We start from the raw sequence: 15,465 nt of genomic DNA, 5'->3' as shown, positions 1-15,465 counted from the left end.
TTAAAGTCATCTCAACGCTGTTAACATACTAATTTTACCCAAAAACCATAAAGTAAACAAAATAAAACAAAAAGAAAAAGAAAAAAACAATTTTCTGAAAATTTTATTTTTGACAGAAATATCATTTGAGCTGCAATATCTAAATATTTGGTAATGTTTGGACAGAAACCTGCCATAAGTATAGGTTGTGCCCTGATGTTCAGTGTGTTAACAGTGTTTTTAATTCTCATATCAATGCAGTATTAGTAATCTGATAGAGGTTTATGTAGAAATCATGCTAGTACTATTATAATACCTGTTATCGCTACTTCCCCATTTCTGTCTAGCTTGACAAGCAGCTTCATCTGCCAATCATATACATTGTACCATAATAGCTTTATTCTCTGGTGAAACTTCTAATTCATCTTAATAATCAAAAGATAAAAATATTAAAAAAAAATTGGATTTTTTTTTTTCCTGTTTCAGTCTTGAATAATATGATGAAATAAAATATGGGATGAACAGATATTTATATACTTGTGTACCAGTAGATAGTTATACTGGTATTGGTATGTTAATTAATTTTAATAAATTTTCTGGCAAAGACCATTAGTTGGGCAAAAATGTTATAGATAACCATATACATAACGACGTGATCAAAAGGTCACAACTATCCCCACCTCTCAAATCCTCGTTGTGAGGTTAAGATGCTTAGCGACAGTGTGTTGGGGTCAGTTATGGGTCGGACTGGGTTGTAGTCAGGGAAGTCGTCTCTGAGCGATCTTTAGGATTTTCCTTTAAAATCAACATTTCAAATAAACCAATTTTATATGCTAACTCGTTCATCTTCCTTGGTGTCTCTGGGTACATCATCATACTAATCACTGACTTTATTCAAATTAATATATTGCACATCCTGTCAAAGTCTATAGTAAAAGTTATATTGAAGTGATTGACATTTTTGTGTTTAAAGAGGAAGAAAGAGGGAAGGTTTTAGGTTGTCAATGAGTTAAATCAGCAAATATAATGCAGTGATTTGTGCAGTACATTTTCCTAATCTGCTAATTTTCTTCTGGCAAATGTTCTTGATTTTCAAACCATACACAAATCCGGAACATTTTCCATACCATTTACAAAGATATTTCTGGCCGAATTTCTCAAAAGAATTTTTATCTCAAAATGAGGTTTTGGATATTTCATTTAATTTTTCACAAGTTTTGTTTGAAGTTTTTCCTGCAAGTAGAAGAAAACATTTACAAATGCAATTTTTTCTTAGTTAAAAAAAAAAAAAAAAACACTGAAAGTTTATAATTCTCATTCAAAAAGTGAATGGGTATTAAACAAAATCAAATTTGATGTAAATACTGTAAAATATTTTCCAGGGAAGAGCTTCATTTTCAGGAAAGACTAGCTCTTTCAAACTCTACCATAACGTTTTTTGTTCTTTTGAGAAGTGGTGGTTTGGTTGTGGTATGTACTAACAGTAATTCTCTGTGCATTTTCTGCGTGAATCACAGAGGAAAAACTAGACACCAGCGTGGAGCACAAAGACAAAGCCGACACAGAAAGTCTCGTCTCCGAACGTAGCTACGAAGGTGAGGTCGGAGTAACCATGTAACGTCAAAATCTCAGGGCATCTGAATATTGTCCGACTACATGTATTTGTCTTTGGGAAAACAACTATTGTTATTTTATTTCCTGGATTTGTGGAGGCCAGATTACTGATTTTGTAAAGGGAAAATAGAAAGTCTGTCCACATAAACCATGCATGGCTAGATAGCGGAACAGTTGGATGTCTGATCACTGTATGAGACTAGTTTTACTCATTCACCCCTGAAGACACATTTGAACTCTTCCAATTCAAACATTGGAATAGTTCATTATGACACTTCAGGGGTGAATGAGTTATTAAACAGATATTTTCACATTATTTTCCACTAAAAGAATTTAATTGCCATGCTCATCAACCATATCTGCAGAAAATTAATTTAAAAAAAAAAAATTCTCCATATAATTTTACATTGTGCTATTTTGCCTATTGCTGCATTTCTTAATAGTGAATGCTAACAAAACGATGTATTCTTAACCTTTTTGGGGATTTGGTGATTCTTCTATTGACTAAGCTCTTACTATATTGACTAAGTTTTTCTACTAAAACCATTCTGGGGAAATTATTTAGTATAAGTTCAGGAAATGATATTAAGTAGCCATTTTAAAACCAGGGAGTTAGTTATTTGGTGTCTGGCAAATTAGATTTAGACTCGGTAGTAAAGTAAGCTTGTTAACTGTAGACATCTCCGGCGTACATATGTTAGAAATAGTTCTGTAATGAAAAACAATTGATTGTTTTACATGCCTTTTTCCATGAGTTGCTTTGAACTTTTAACATAAAATTTTGTACCCGATGATGAGTATTTTACTTTGCTTTATTTATAACTTGCTTCTTTAATCACAAAAAATACGATGAAGATGTGATTTATATTTCAGTATTTATAGCATATCTGACACACTGTACACTGCTTTCTGCTCCAAGAAACCAATCACATGATTTGATTTCACTCATATTTACAATTCTTATATAAACCTATATTCGTATATAGTGTATGTGGATTCTTCGCAAGGCAATGTATTTATGTTATATTTTCAGTTTCAGATGCAAAATTGGCCAATTTAGACATCAGGATTTATATATGAATTTTTTTTAAATTAATTATCTAATATGTTAAAATTTTTCTGTTTCCAATATTTTTTCTTAATTTCAATTTTAAGATTCCAATAAAATATATATCGTCCACAGCTGCATTTGGAAATGATGATGCGCCAGCATCAGTATTTAAGGCGCGGGGTTCTCCCGTATCCTCGGGTACTGCCACGCCCACTTCCACCTCGTCGTCCCGCTCTCTGGACCGACGGGCGCTACAGGAACAAGCCGACCTTGTCCGTGACGGCATCAGTCCTCTCCCTCTAGATAGCGATCTTCAGTACGAGGAGACGGAAAAGATGAGCAGTGTTTTGCCGACTATGTGGTTAGGCTCACAAAGTGGCAGGTTAGTTAGCTTAGAGATATTGAACAATGCTCATTTGTTATGATCATTTTGGACTTATTATATTGAGACCATGGACACATGTCTAATATTGATGTCCATGATTGAGACAAAACAATTGGGAAAATGAAATTTTTTTACTGGTATGAACATCATTTTGAGTGGTTAAGGTGTCCCGACACTTTATCACTAGCTCTCAACCTTTGAGTTTTGAGTTTGAAACCAACGTGGGGCAGTTGCCAGGTACTGACCATAGGCTGCTGGTTTTTCTCCGTTTACTCCGACTTTCCTCCACCTGCAAAACCTGGCACATCCTTAAATGACCTTGACTGTTAATAGGACGTTAAACAAACCAAACTAAATCATTCAGAATCTGTTTGTTGTAATACAAGGGAGGTAAATTGTTTTAAACAATACCTAAGTTGTCTCCCTTAGACTAATACATTTCTATATTATTCACACGATTTCTGATGTTATTAATATTGCTGGCCTCCTCCAAATCACATGTCAGTCTCAGACTTATCCAAAACATATCAATCAACCCTCGTACATCCTCTTTGTCATTAAATGAAAATGGATTAAAAATATCTGAATTTCAAAAAGCATATTGGTATTGAGGCCTGCTGTTTAACTCAGAAGTATTGGTGTAGAATTTCTATAGATTTTCATTCCTAATTTATTCATTGTTTAAGAAGAATTTCATGTTCGGTATTGACATAAGTTAAAGCTTTTTATTGTCTGTTAAAATTAAAGTTTATACGATAAAAACCTTTTGAAAAGCTTGGATTCTTGTTAGTTTTCATTGTAGGTTAACAAACCTTAAGTGACAGTGATAAAATTCAGATACTTCATACATTAAAACTTGTATCATGGTTCACAGCTCTTGAAAAATGTGACATCAGATATCGGTCAGATTGGACAGGATGTCAGAATACACAGACCTTACTTCGTAGTTTTCATAAAATAACAGAACTTTGAGGAATATGTGATATTTTAAGAAAGGATTGAGAATGCAACACCATCTTTGATTAAACAGGAATTCTGGGAGGTATTTTGGTGTCGCTTTATATGATGAATGTCCATTGTGTCATGATTATGGAGTATATATTTTTTATATATTTTAATTTTCAGTTTGTATGTACATTCCTCGGTGGCTCAGTGGAGAAGGTGTCTTCACTCCGTCAAACTCAGGGACTCCGTTCTTAACATTGTGTAAGTATGATTGTAGTTTTCTGTCGAATTCTTTGACCTGTTCTTAACATTGTACAATTTTACTTTTCTGTCAAACACTGGAACTTTGGCCTGTTTTAAGTTTGCGATATTACTTGGAAATTTCTGTTTTAAGTTTGCGATATTACTTGGAAATTTCTGTTTCAAGTTTGCGATGTTACTTGGAAATTTCTGTTTCAAGTTTGCGATATTACTTGAAAATTTCTGTTTCAAGTTTGCGATGATATTACTTGGAAATTTCTGTTTTAAGTTTGCGATATTACTTGGAAATTTCTGTTTTAAGTTTGCGATATTACTTGGAAATTTCTGTTTCAAGTTTGCGATATTACTTGGAAATTTCTGTTTCAAGTTTGGGATATTACTTGGAAATTTGATGTTTCATCATAATTAGTACCCAGTTATTTTATCAACATTACAGAAAGACTAAAACAGTTTCTGTATTAACAATATGTTATATAATTGTTCAGTGACCGGGTATAATAACAATTTTGATGTCCTTGAACGTCAAGTTGTCAACACAAAGCCAACTTTGCCTCGTTTATTAAGTTCCTAAATTTTTCTGAAAAGTCACATTAAAAAAAAGTAAAAAATATTTTATTTTGTATTTTATCTGTGTTTTCCTTGTTTCCAGACATCTGAAAGGACGAGTGTTAGCAGCCTTGGCTGACGGCACTGTAGCAATTTTCCATAGAGACACAGGTTGGTCATTGACACTGAAAAATAGCCCAGTGTTCGAAAGTAAATGTGGTCCGATGGCCCGAGGCTATAGAAAACCTGGCCGGTCTATGTAAAATTTCTAAATGTTGGCCCGAATGGCTATGAAAAGTTTGAGTCCTGACATACATTTCAATTCATGTAAGCAACATTCCTATATTTTCTGACAAACGATCATATGAAATCAGAGTTTACAATCAAGGTGTTTTTACTGAGAATAGTGCATTATTGGCTTCAAACATTTAAGTGAGTATGAACTTGATGATGCAAGCTTTTGTGTGATGCAGTTATGCTACTTTAAACAACATATGTTTACACAATGCTATCGAAAAATGACTTGGGCTAAGGGATTTTAATTTCTGTAGACCAATTGTCTAAGGAATTTTCATATATACTTTCAAACACTGATAGCCACACTTTTCTCTTCTTCTCTCCCTATACATATGTATCGAAGGGGCTTTAAAGGGACATTCCTTAGTTTGGACATCAGAAACATGCACAATTTCTACTGATGAAATCTATGTCCAAACGATAATTATATGAGTGTTTGTTCCTATATGTAATGAAATTAACACCGAAATGTACAAGAAAAAGGCGTATCGTATACAAATACTGTATGTCTTTGCGATAATTACTGATACTTTGGGTGGAATTAAGAATTTTCAGAACTTACTATTCGAAGAACTTTGGTTAATCTTGAGAGTAAAACTGCCTTATTAATGTAAAGATTATACCTTTTACTGCTTTGAAAAAATACATATTTTCCAGTAAGTCTAATTTTGATGACCTAAACTTTATTCAAACGAAGAAATGTCCCTTTAAATGTCAGCCAATCACTTTATTTGTATGGTATCGTAGACTTTGTCACTATTATTTGAAAATCGATACTTATCCTATTGTTATCAATAATTTTATGCAGATACAATCATTTACATGGTGTGGCATGTGATATCAAGTCACTGTGACCTAGATATTTTTCCTCTGAGCTTGGTTTGACTTCGTGTTAAGTTGTATTACTTTATGATAGAAAGAATTCCTTGATATTGTTGTCACTTATATTAATTTTCATTCTTTGCTCACTTCAGACTGACTTCTAAAATTTCAATTTTATTTAAAAAAATGATATATAAAGAAAGTAAAAATTGAGCTTAAGCAGAATCATGTAAATATGAGATGGTCTTAGAAAGTTCTCGGTATTTCTGACGCGATTACTACACAAATATTGTCAATAGGCTGGCTGAATGAAGACAAACAAAGCTTGGAAAAAATGCAAATTTTCAGGCACATTTGTACAACATGTATTTCTTAGTAAGTCAGTAACTGACCTGAAAACTAGCAACAAGTAAAATACAATCATTTCTCCTCATTTCTATGTAAATGTTACAATGAAAGTTACTAAAAGAGAGTGGTCTCCCCTTACAGAAGGCCAGTGGGACCTACAGAACTACCACCTACTTGACCTGGGGCGACCTCATCACTCGATCCGCTGTATGACTGTGATAGCAAATAAACATGTCTGGTGCGGCTACCGGAACAAGATCCATGTTGTCGACCCAGAAAAAATGAACATTGAGGTAGGTGTTTAAAACTTATTAAAGTAGAAATGATAACTTCTACTGTCGTGTGAAGTTAAACTGTGGGATATGTGTACAGGACTGAACCTGGTTTGGGGCAATTTTTTTTCTAGGATCAATTTGATATAAATCTTAATAGACAAATTACTGGATTATACAGGGATGAAATGTGTCTCATTGTTAGGATGTTAATCATATCTTTTAGTGGTTTCTGTTTTAGCTGTTTTTAGATGTTTTATTTGAATAGTCTGTAGTGAAAGTCCCTGATTATGCTCTTGTGATATAGCAGAGAAACATTAAGTGTCTGGTACAAGTTTTGTCTGTTTTAGACTTTGTAACATTTAGATAATCTCTGCTTTGTTTTATTTCAGAAAACATTTGATGCACATCCTCGTAAGGAGAGTCAAGTACGACAGGTGGCCTGGCTAGGAGACGGAGTGTGGGTGTCTATCAGGTTAGATAGTACTCTACGACTGTACCACGCCTACACTCACGTACACCTACAGGACGTGGACATAGAGCCGTACGTCAGTAAAATGTTAGGTAAGTCTATATATCAGGTTAGTCTATATATCAGGTTAGTCTATATATCAGGTTAGTCTGTATATATCAGGTTAGTCTGTATATCAGGTTAGTCTGTATATATCAGGTTAGTCTGTATATCAGGTCAGTCTGTATATTATTAGTATATATCAGGTTAGTCTGTATATTATTAGTATATATCAGGTTAGTCTGTATATATCAGGTTAGGCAGCACCCTTTAACTCTTTCCGTACTCACGACGACTACAGACGTCACAAAAACGTGCTCTTGTATCCTTCATGACGACTACACACGTCACAATTAACATGCCTTCCATCCTTTGTGACGACTCAAATCGTCGTAAAACATCGCGAAAGATGTTGATATTACTTGCTGGTTTAGCATAGTCATACGAAGGAATTGACACGGAAATGATGTTTTTAAGAAATAAAAAGCAATGTAAATATTGTATTGATGGTATATTTTACGTACCAGAAGCATATTCATTCGTTAAGATTGTCTATTTCAAAGAATTCCGCCGGTTCATGCCGAGTTGTTTACATAAGCTACAAAATGGCGGCCTCAAATTTACTTTCGTTTTCTGCGAGATTGTTGAGGTTTTAAACACAATAAAACAATTAAAAACGATAATATATATATAATTGAGTAACGTTTATCATCAAAATAAGTAAGAAATACGTAAAATATTTTTACACACCGAAAAAACGATGTTTTGGCTGCGTGATTTCTTGCACACGTGTGACACATGTGCCGATCAACATGTCATTTCCCGCGATTCTGCCTGGTGATTTCGCCGTATTTTAAAGGAAAAATTGGGTAAAAGAGTTTCCGTACTCAGTACTTGTTCCATATGATAAACTTCATTTAATATTAAGCATTATACAACAGTAAAAGATCAGTAAAAGGTCGTTTTATCGACGTCTGATGTGATAGCCATATGCTCCAATACACAAAGGACCTACCCAGCATTCACTTCCGGTAGCGACCACGAAATTTGAATGAGTACGTAAAGAGTTAACTGTGCCATGCCTGCACAAATAATTTATCACCTTAGTATTCCTTGAAAATATTTATTTATTTCTTTTCATGAAATAGAGTTATCTCCCTGTAACACAGAAATTTCTTTCCTGCAGGTACGGGTAAACTGGGCTTTTCCTTCGTCCGGATCACAGCCATGTTGATATCCTGTAACCGCCTGTGGATAGGCACCGGTAATGGCGTCGTCATCTCTGTGCCTTTGTCAGAAAGTAAGTACATTCTTCCTACAGACAGTATTTCAATGTAATGTTATATGGCTGTTTGTATTAAGAATTTTGTAAAAAGATAATTTTAAAGCTTTAAAATACATTTAAAACTTTAAAAGATATGAGAGCCAACACCCCTGTGATTTCAAATAACAGTGTTCTGGGATGAGTACTTTACTGTATTTAATTGTGGTCTTCTTTTTAGAAAGGAAAGCTTTTCCATATCCAACAAGAGTTGATATCTTTATTAGTCCACTACTATAGGTTTCCTCTCTATTGGTCTTCTTCATACAAATGTGTGTAAAGTTTGTCAGAGCCCAAGTGGCTTCAACAAATACATGTGTAAAGTTTGTCAGAGCCCAAGCGGCTTCAACAAATATATGTGTAAAGTTTGTCAGAGCCCAAGCGGCTTCAACAAATATATGTATAAAGTTTGTCAGAGCCCAAGCGGCTTCAACAAATATATGTATAAAGATTGTCAGAGCCCAAGCGGCTTCAACAAATATATGAGTAAAGTTTGTCAGAGCCCAAGCGGCTTCAACAAATATATATGTTAAGTTTGTCAGAGCCCGAGCAGCTTCATTCCTTGAAACGATTTTGATATAACTTCACTTAATGTTCAAGAGTTGAGATTTGTCAGAGCCCGAACGGCTTCAACAAATATATGTGTAAAGTTTGTCAGAGCCCAAGTGGCTTCAACAAATATATGTGTAAAGTTTGTCAGAGCCCAAGCGGCTTCAACAAATATATGTGTAAAGTTTGTCAAATCAGTGGTACTATTGGGAATTATTTTCACATTGATGTTGCATGAGTTATCTCCCTTTTCCATTCCTGTTGCTAGGTAACAAGCAGACAGTGACGACGGCGTCCAGTGGAGGTCGTCCTGGCGGTATTATCCGGGTGTACAGCGACAATAAGTCGGACAATGTAACGCCCGGCAGCTTCATTCCCTATTGTTCTATGGCCCAAGCCCAGTTGTCTTTCCATGGCCACCGTGATGCAGTCAAGTTCTTTGCAGCAGTTCCTGGTAAGTTCTTACATAATTTTTTCATACTACACAAAGAAAGTGATTTCAGTTATAAGGCATCAGTTTGATTGACGTGTCCAGTTTAAAGAGACACAATTCCACAACATTGTAAAATTTAAATAGAAAAAACTGTATGTAAATTATTGTCCAAGACTTTTCTGGTTGAAACATTGGAAACTATCCCCAAAATACAGAGCACAGTTCCTGTTACCATGTGGCATATGTAAAAAAGAGATTATTAGGAAGAAAAAAATTACCAACAAAAAATTACTTCAGAATATACATTTACAAAAATGTTGACATTGTTTTGTGAATAATGACATGAAGTACGGTGTTGTTTTACTGAGATGAAGTATGAAAGTGTCCAGAATCAATACTTTTGTAGAAAATGATGGAGAGATTTTTGTTAATGAACTTGAAACAAGATAAAACTATCGTTTCATTTGTTACATCTGAATGTATTTATTTGCTGGTAAAATAATTTGTGCAGGTCTGAAAAGGTATTTATTGTTCTCTACTCATCAGCATCAAATCCTGCCGTATATTTAACGTCCCCAGGTAGGTTTTGTAACTCTGACGACTGCTCAAAACATTATCATGTTGTCCATGGTTACTGTCAAAACTTGTTACACTGCCACCGTCCATCACAACAAAACATTATCATGTTGTCCACGGTTACTGTCAAAACTTGTTACACTGCCACCGTCCATCAGGACAAAACATTATTATGTTGTCCGCGGTTACTGTCAAAACTTGTTATACTGCCACCGTCCATCAGTACAAAACATTATCATGTCGTCCAGGGTTACTGTCAAAACTTGTTATACTGCCACCGTCCATCAGGACAAAACATTATCATGTCGTCCACGGTTACTGTCAAAACTTGTTATATTGCCATCGTCCATCACAACAAAACATTATCATGTTGTCCATGGTTACTGTCAAAACTGCCACCGTCCATCACAACAAAACATTATCATGTCGTCCACGGTTACTGTCAAAACTTGTTACACTGCCACCGTCCATCAGGACAAAACATTATTATGTTGTCCGCGGTTACTGTCAAAACTTGTTATACTGCCACCGTCCGTCACAACAAAACATTATCATGTTGTCCATGGTTACTGTCAAAACTTGTTACACTGCCACCGTCCATCAGGACAAAACATTATTATGTTGTCCGCGGTTACTGTCAAAACTTGTTATACTGCCACCGTCCATCAGTACAAAACATTATCATGTCGTCCAGGGTTACTGTCAAAACTTGTTATACTGCCACCGTCCATCAGGACAAAACATTATCATGTCGTCCACGGTTACTGTCAAAACTTGTTATATTGCCATCGTCCATCACAACAAAACATTATCATGTTGTCCATGGTTACTGTCAAAACTTGTTATACTGCCACCGTCCATCACAACAAAACATTATCATGTCGTCCACGGTTACTGTCAAAACTTGTTACACTGCCACCGTCCATCAGGACAAAACATTATTATGTTGTCCGCGGTTACTGTCAAAACTTGTTATACTGCCACCGTCCATCACAACAAAACATTATCATGTCATCCACGGTTACTGTCAAAACTTGTTATACTGCCATCGTCCATCACAACAAAACATTATCACGCATCCATGGTTACTGTCAAAACTTGTTATACTGCCACCGTCTGTCACAACAAAACATTATCATGTCATCCACGGTTACTGTCAAAACTTGTTATACTGCCACCGTCTGTAACAACAAAACATTATCATGTTGTCCATGGTTACTGTCAAAACCTGTTATACTGCCACCGTCCATCACAACAAAACATTATCATGTCATCCACGGTTACTGTCAAAACTTGTTATACTGCCACCGTCCATCACAACAAAACATTATCATGTCGTCCACGGTTTGCTGTCAAAACTTGTTATATTGCCACCGTCCATCAGGAAAAAACATTATCATGTTGTCCATGGTTACTGTCAAAACTTGTTACACAGATTGCCACCGTCCATCAGGACAAACATTATCATGTTGTCCATGGTTACTGTCAAAACTTGTTACACAGATTGCCACCGTCCATCAGTACAAAACATTATCATGTCGTCCAGGGTTACTGTCAAAACTTGTTATACTGCCACCGCCCATCACAACAAAACATTATCATGTTGTCCACGGTTACTGTCAAAACTTGTTACACTGCCACCGTCCATCAGGACAAAACATTATCATGTTGTCCGCGGTTACTGTCAAAACTTGTTACACTGCCACCGTACCTCACAAGAGAACATTATCATGTCAAACACGGTTACTGTCAAAACCTGTTATACTGCCATCGTCCATCACAACAAAACATTATCATGTTGTCCATGGTTACTGTCAAAACTTGTTATACTGCCACCGTCCATCACAACAAAACATTATCATGTTGTCCATGGTTACTGTCAAAACTTGTTATATATTGCCACCGTCTGTCACAACAAAACATAATCATGTCAAACACGGTTACTGTCAAAACTTGTTATACTGCCACCGTCCATCACAACAGAACATTATCATGTTGTCAAACACGGTTACTGTCAAAACTTGTTATATATTGCCATCGTCCATCAGGACAAAACATTATTATGTTGTCCGCGGTTACTGTCAAAACTTGTTATATATTGCCACCGTCTGTCACAACAAAACATTATCATGTCAAACACGGTTACTGTCAAAACTTGTTATATATTGCCACCGTCTGTCACAACAAAACATTATCATGTCGTCCACGGTTACTGTCAAAACTTGTTACACTGCCACCGTCCATCAGGACAAAACATTATTATGTTGTCCGCGGTTACTGTCAAAACTTGTTATACTGCCATCGTCCATCACAGCAAAACATTATCATGTTGTCCATGGTTACTGTCAAAACTTGTTATACTGCCACCGTCTGTCACAACAAAACATAATCATGTCAAACACGGTTACTGTCAAAACTTGTTATACTGCCACCGTCCATCACAACAAAACATTATCATGTTGTCCAGGTTACTGTCAAAACTTGTTATACTGCCATCGTCCATCACAACAAAACATTATCATTTCGTCATGGTTACTGTCAAACTTGTTATACTGCCACCGTCTGTCACAACAAAACATTATCATGCTGTACAGGATTAGAACAAAACTTCAAATTTTCATTTTCTGAACAGAAAATTTAAGGCTTTGAGTGAAGTGAATAAAATCTATACAAACACCATTAGACAGAGCCTTTAGTCCTTCACGTTAATATATGGCATATCTCTACTGTAATTAATTGTGTATACCTTTCTCAACTCATAAAAGAATTCAAAATTATTTTCATCAAATCTTCCTGGTGATAAAATATTAAATCCTTTATTTTACCTGTTGTTGTATATTGTATCTCTGAACCCCAAATTTTGCTTCCTATTTTTTTTTTCAAAAAACATCATGATAGTGTTTTGTGTGAAGTTGTTTTGAGTTAGTGTGATGTAGTTTTCTCCATCAGTTGAGTGATGTGTGGAACCTTTACACTTTCTATGCCTCCTCTTTACATCTATTATAGTGAGTGATATTATCTCTGCTTCTAAATATAATTTGTGATATTTTCCATGCTTCTAGATATTTCACTGTCACAGCTTTACCTTGATACCTCAAGTTCACTACCCCAATGCTAAACCACATGATACTAATCAAAAAGAATTTCTCCTTTACCGAGTCGGTATGGAGATACCAGTATTTTACCAGAATGACTTTCGTATCTTCCGTCATTTCTCCTTTACCGAGTCAGTAGGGAGCTACAAGCATTTTACCTGGGTGACTTTCGTATCTTGTTTCATTGCTCCTTTACGGAGTCGGTAGGGAGATACCAGTATTTTACCAGGGCGACTTTCGTATCTTCCGTCATTTCTCCTTTACTGAGTCGGTAGGGAGATACCAGTATTTTACCAGGGTGACTTTCGTATCTTGTTTCATTTCTCCATTACCGAGTTGGTATGGAGCTACTAGTATTTTACCAGGGTGACTTTCGTATCTTGCTTCATTTCTCCTTTACGGAGTCGGTATGGAGCTACTAGTATTTTACCAGGGAGACTTTCGTATCTTGCTTCATTTCTCCTTTACGGAGTCGGTATGGAGCTACTAGTATTTTACCAGGGAGACTTTCGTATCTTGCTTCATTTCTCCTTTACGGAGTCGGTATGGAGCTACTAGTATTTTACCAGGGAGACTTTCGTATCTTGCGTCATTTCTCAGGATGATATGATACAATTTCGAAACTCAGGTATGACATCAAATCTCCACAAACAGGGATGTTTGTATGATCAAACATTTTGAAAGGGATTTTATATTTAACCCTGTAAGCGCTATATACTCTTACTATAAAAGGGGCCTCACTGTTGAATTAATTTGAAGAAATACAGAAATTATGAATACCTTTCTTTAATGTCCAATAACATTTTGTTCAGTATATGTTAAGGTTTACATAGATGGTCAATTTGTCTCTAACAATTGGTCAGGTAAGTATTTACAGGTGAAAATTACAGGTAAATTTAAATATTTTCTTCAAAATTGCATAAAGTAGAAATATTTATCATATACTAATTATGTAAGTATCTTTGGACATGTAGAATGAACTGAATGCAAGAGACTGATTGATAACTAAGATACTTATATGATAAAATATTTAATGTAGAAATTTGATATAAAATGAAATCAAGGACTAAGGATGCAGGATTAATAGGTTAAGTGAGAATTAGACATGCAAGTGTCATTAGAATAGTTTACAGTGTTGACTGGATGTCTACTTCCTCCTTCAGTAGGTCAAACTCCCGTCCCTAAACCCAGATCAGGTAGGTACACCATCACTGTAGTGAAATATATCTATATATGCTGTGCACATTATAACTGTCTCTCTCCACTACCCAGAGTAGTCTACAGTCTTAAGGGGAGACAACTAGTCTAAGGGGAGACAACTAATCTAAGGGGAGACAACTAGACTAAGGGGAGACAACTAGTCTAAGGGGAGACCACCAAACGATTGTACTGATTGATGCTTCTTATCTCCCTCCCCAGAGTAGTAAAGGACAAAGTCTAAGGGGAGACAACCAGTCTAAGGGGAGACAACCAGTCTAAGGGCAGATAACCAGTCTAAGGGCAGACAACCAATTGGTTGTACTGATTAATTAATCCCTACCAGTGAACTGGTGAACTATAGATTTCCTATCCGTCTTGTACATATAAACATAATGCAAAAGTTTGTCAGCACTCTAACGGCTTAATTCCTTGAGGGATTTTGATTGATCTTTACCCAATTGGCGGTGGCTGAGTGGTTAAGGTGTCCGACACTTTAACGCTAGCCTTCCACCTCTGGGTTGCGAGTTCGAAACCTACGTGGGGCAGTTGCCAGGTGCTGACCGTATGCCGGTGGTTTTTCTCCGGGTTCTCCGGCTTTCCTCCACCTCCAAACCTTGCACGTCCTTAAATGACCCTGGCTGTTAATAGGACCTTAAGCAAAAACAAACCAAACCCAATAATAAAGGAACAAAACATCTCAGCAAGTTCAAGTTTCAGAGATTTTGGGTCGAGGTCAAGGTCACTGTTACTACTTTTAGCGGGACCGGTAGGGAACATGTATTGCTTTAGCAATTGTTTGTGTTTTGCTCACATAGCTTGTATTACAGCTTAAGTCTCGAAAGTTATATCAGTGGAGAATTCCTTGTCTGGAATATGCCTTTCATATCTTTATATATATATGTATATATATATGTATATGTGTGTGTAGATTTAGTACCAAATTGAACAGCTTTTTCTTATAAACAAAATGTTGCTGTAACTTTTTAAAAAACCCAGTGTTTTCTTAAAATCACAAATGGATAAGTTTTTTGCTCAAGTTGCAATTGTAGGCAGCAACACGAAGAAAATACCATATTTACCCTCAAATAAGCGCCCTCCCAAAGTGTGAAAGTTTAGTATTGTATTTATCCTCAAATAAGCCCGCTCTCCAAGTGTAAAAGTTTAGTACTGTATTTACCCTCAAATAAGCCCCCTCCCCTAGTGTAAAAGTTTAGTATTGTATCTATCCTCAAATAAGCCCCCTCCCCTAGTGTAAAAGTT

At 35.9% G+C, this 15,465-nt stretch overlaps 1 protein-coding gene across 5 annotated transcripts in view; it reads left to right on the top strand.

Moving 5' to 3' along the window:
* The window catches only part of LOC117329865 (C-Jun-amino-terminal kinase-interacting protein 4-like), a 98,825-nt gene that overhangs the window by 61,616 nt on the left and 21,744 nt on the right, over positions 1–15,465 (top strand). For 3 of the 5 annotated variants that reach the window (XM_033888059.1, XM_033888058.1, XM_033888057.1), the window contains 9 exons: positions 1,497–1,574; positions 2,777–3,026; positions 4,155–4,235; positions 4,885–4,952; positions 6,390–6,541; positions 6,913–7,084; positions 8,218–8,331; positions 9,170–9,355; positions 14,169–14,201. In XM_033888059.1, coding sequence (XP_033743950.1) covers positions 1,497–1,574; positions 2,777–3,026; positions 4,155–4,235; positions 4,885–4,952; positions 6,390–6,541; positions 6,913–7,084; positions 8,218–8,331; positions 9,170–9,355; positions 14,169–14,201 — 1,134 coding nt within the window. Of the gene's footprint in view, positions 1–1,496; positions 1,575–2,776; positions 3,027–4,154; positions 4,236–4,884; positions 4,953–6,389; positions 6,542–6,912; positions 7,085–8,217; positions 8,332–9,169; positions 9,356–9,880; positions 9,914–14,168; positions 14,202–15,465 lie in introns of all 5 variants that reach the window. The other 2 variants (XM_033888056.1, XM_033888060.1) reach the window with 2 other exon arrangements.

The sequence above is a fragment of the Pecten maximus genome, chromosome 6 (assembly GCF_902652985.1).
Source record: "Pecten maximus chromosome 6, xPecMax1.1, whole genome shotgun sequence".
In the NCBI taxonomy this organism is placed as follows: Eukaryota; Metazoa; Mollusca; class Bivalvia; order Pectinida; family Pectinidae; genus Pecten; species Pecten maximus.
Note: the sequence above shows the minus strand (reverse complement) of the source record. Positions and strands in the feature narration are given on the sequence as shown.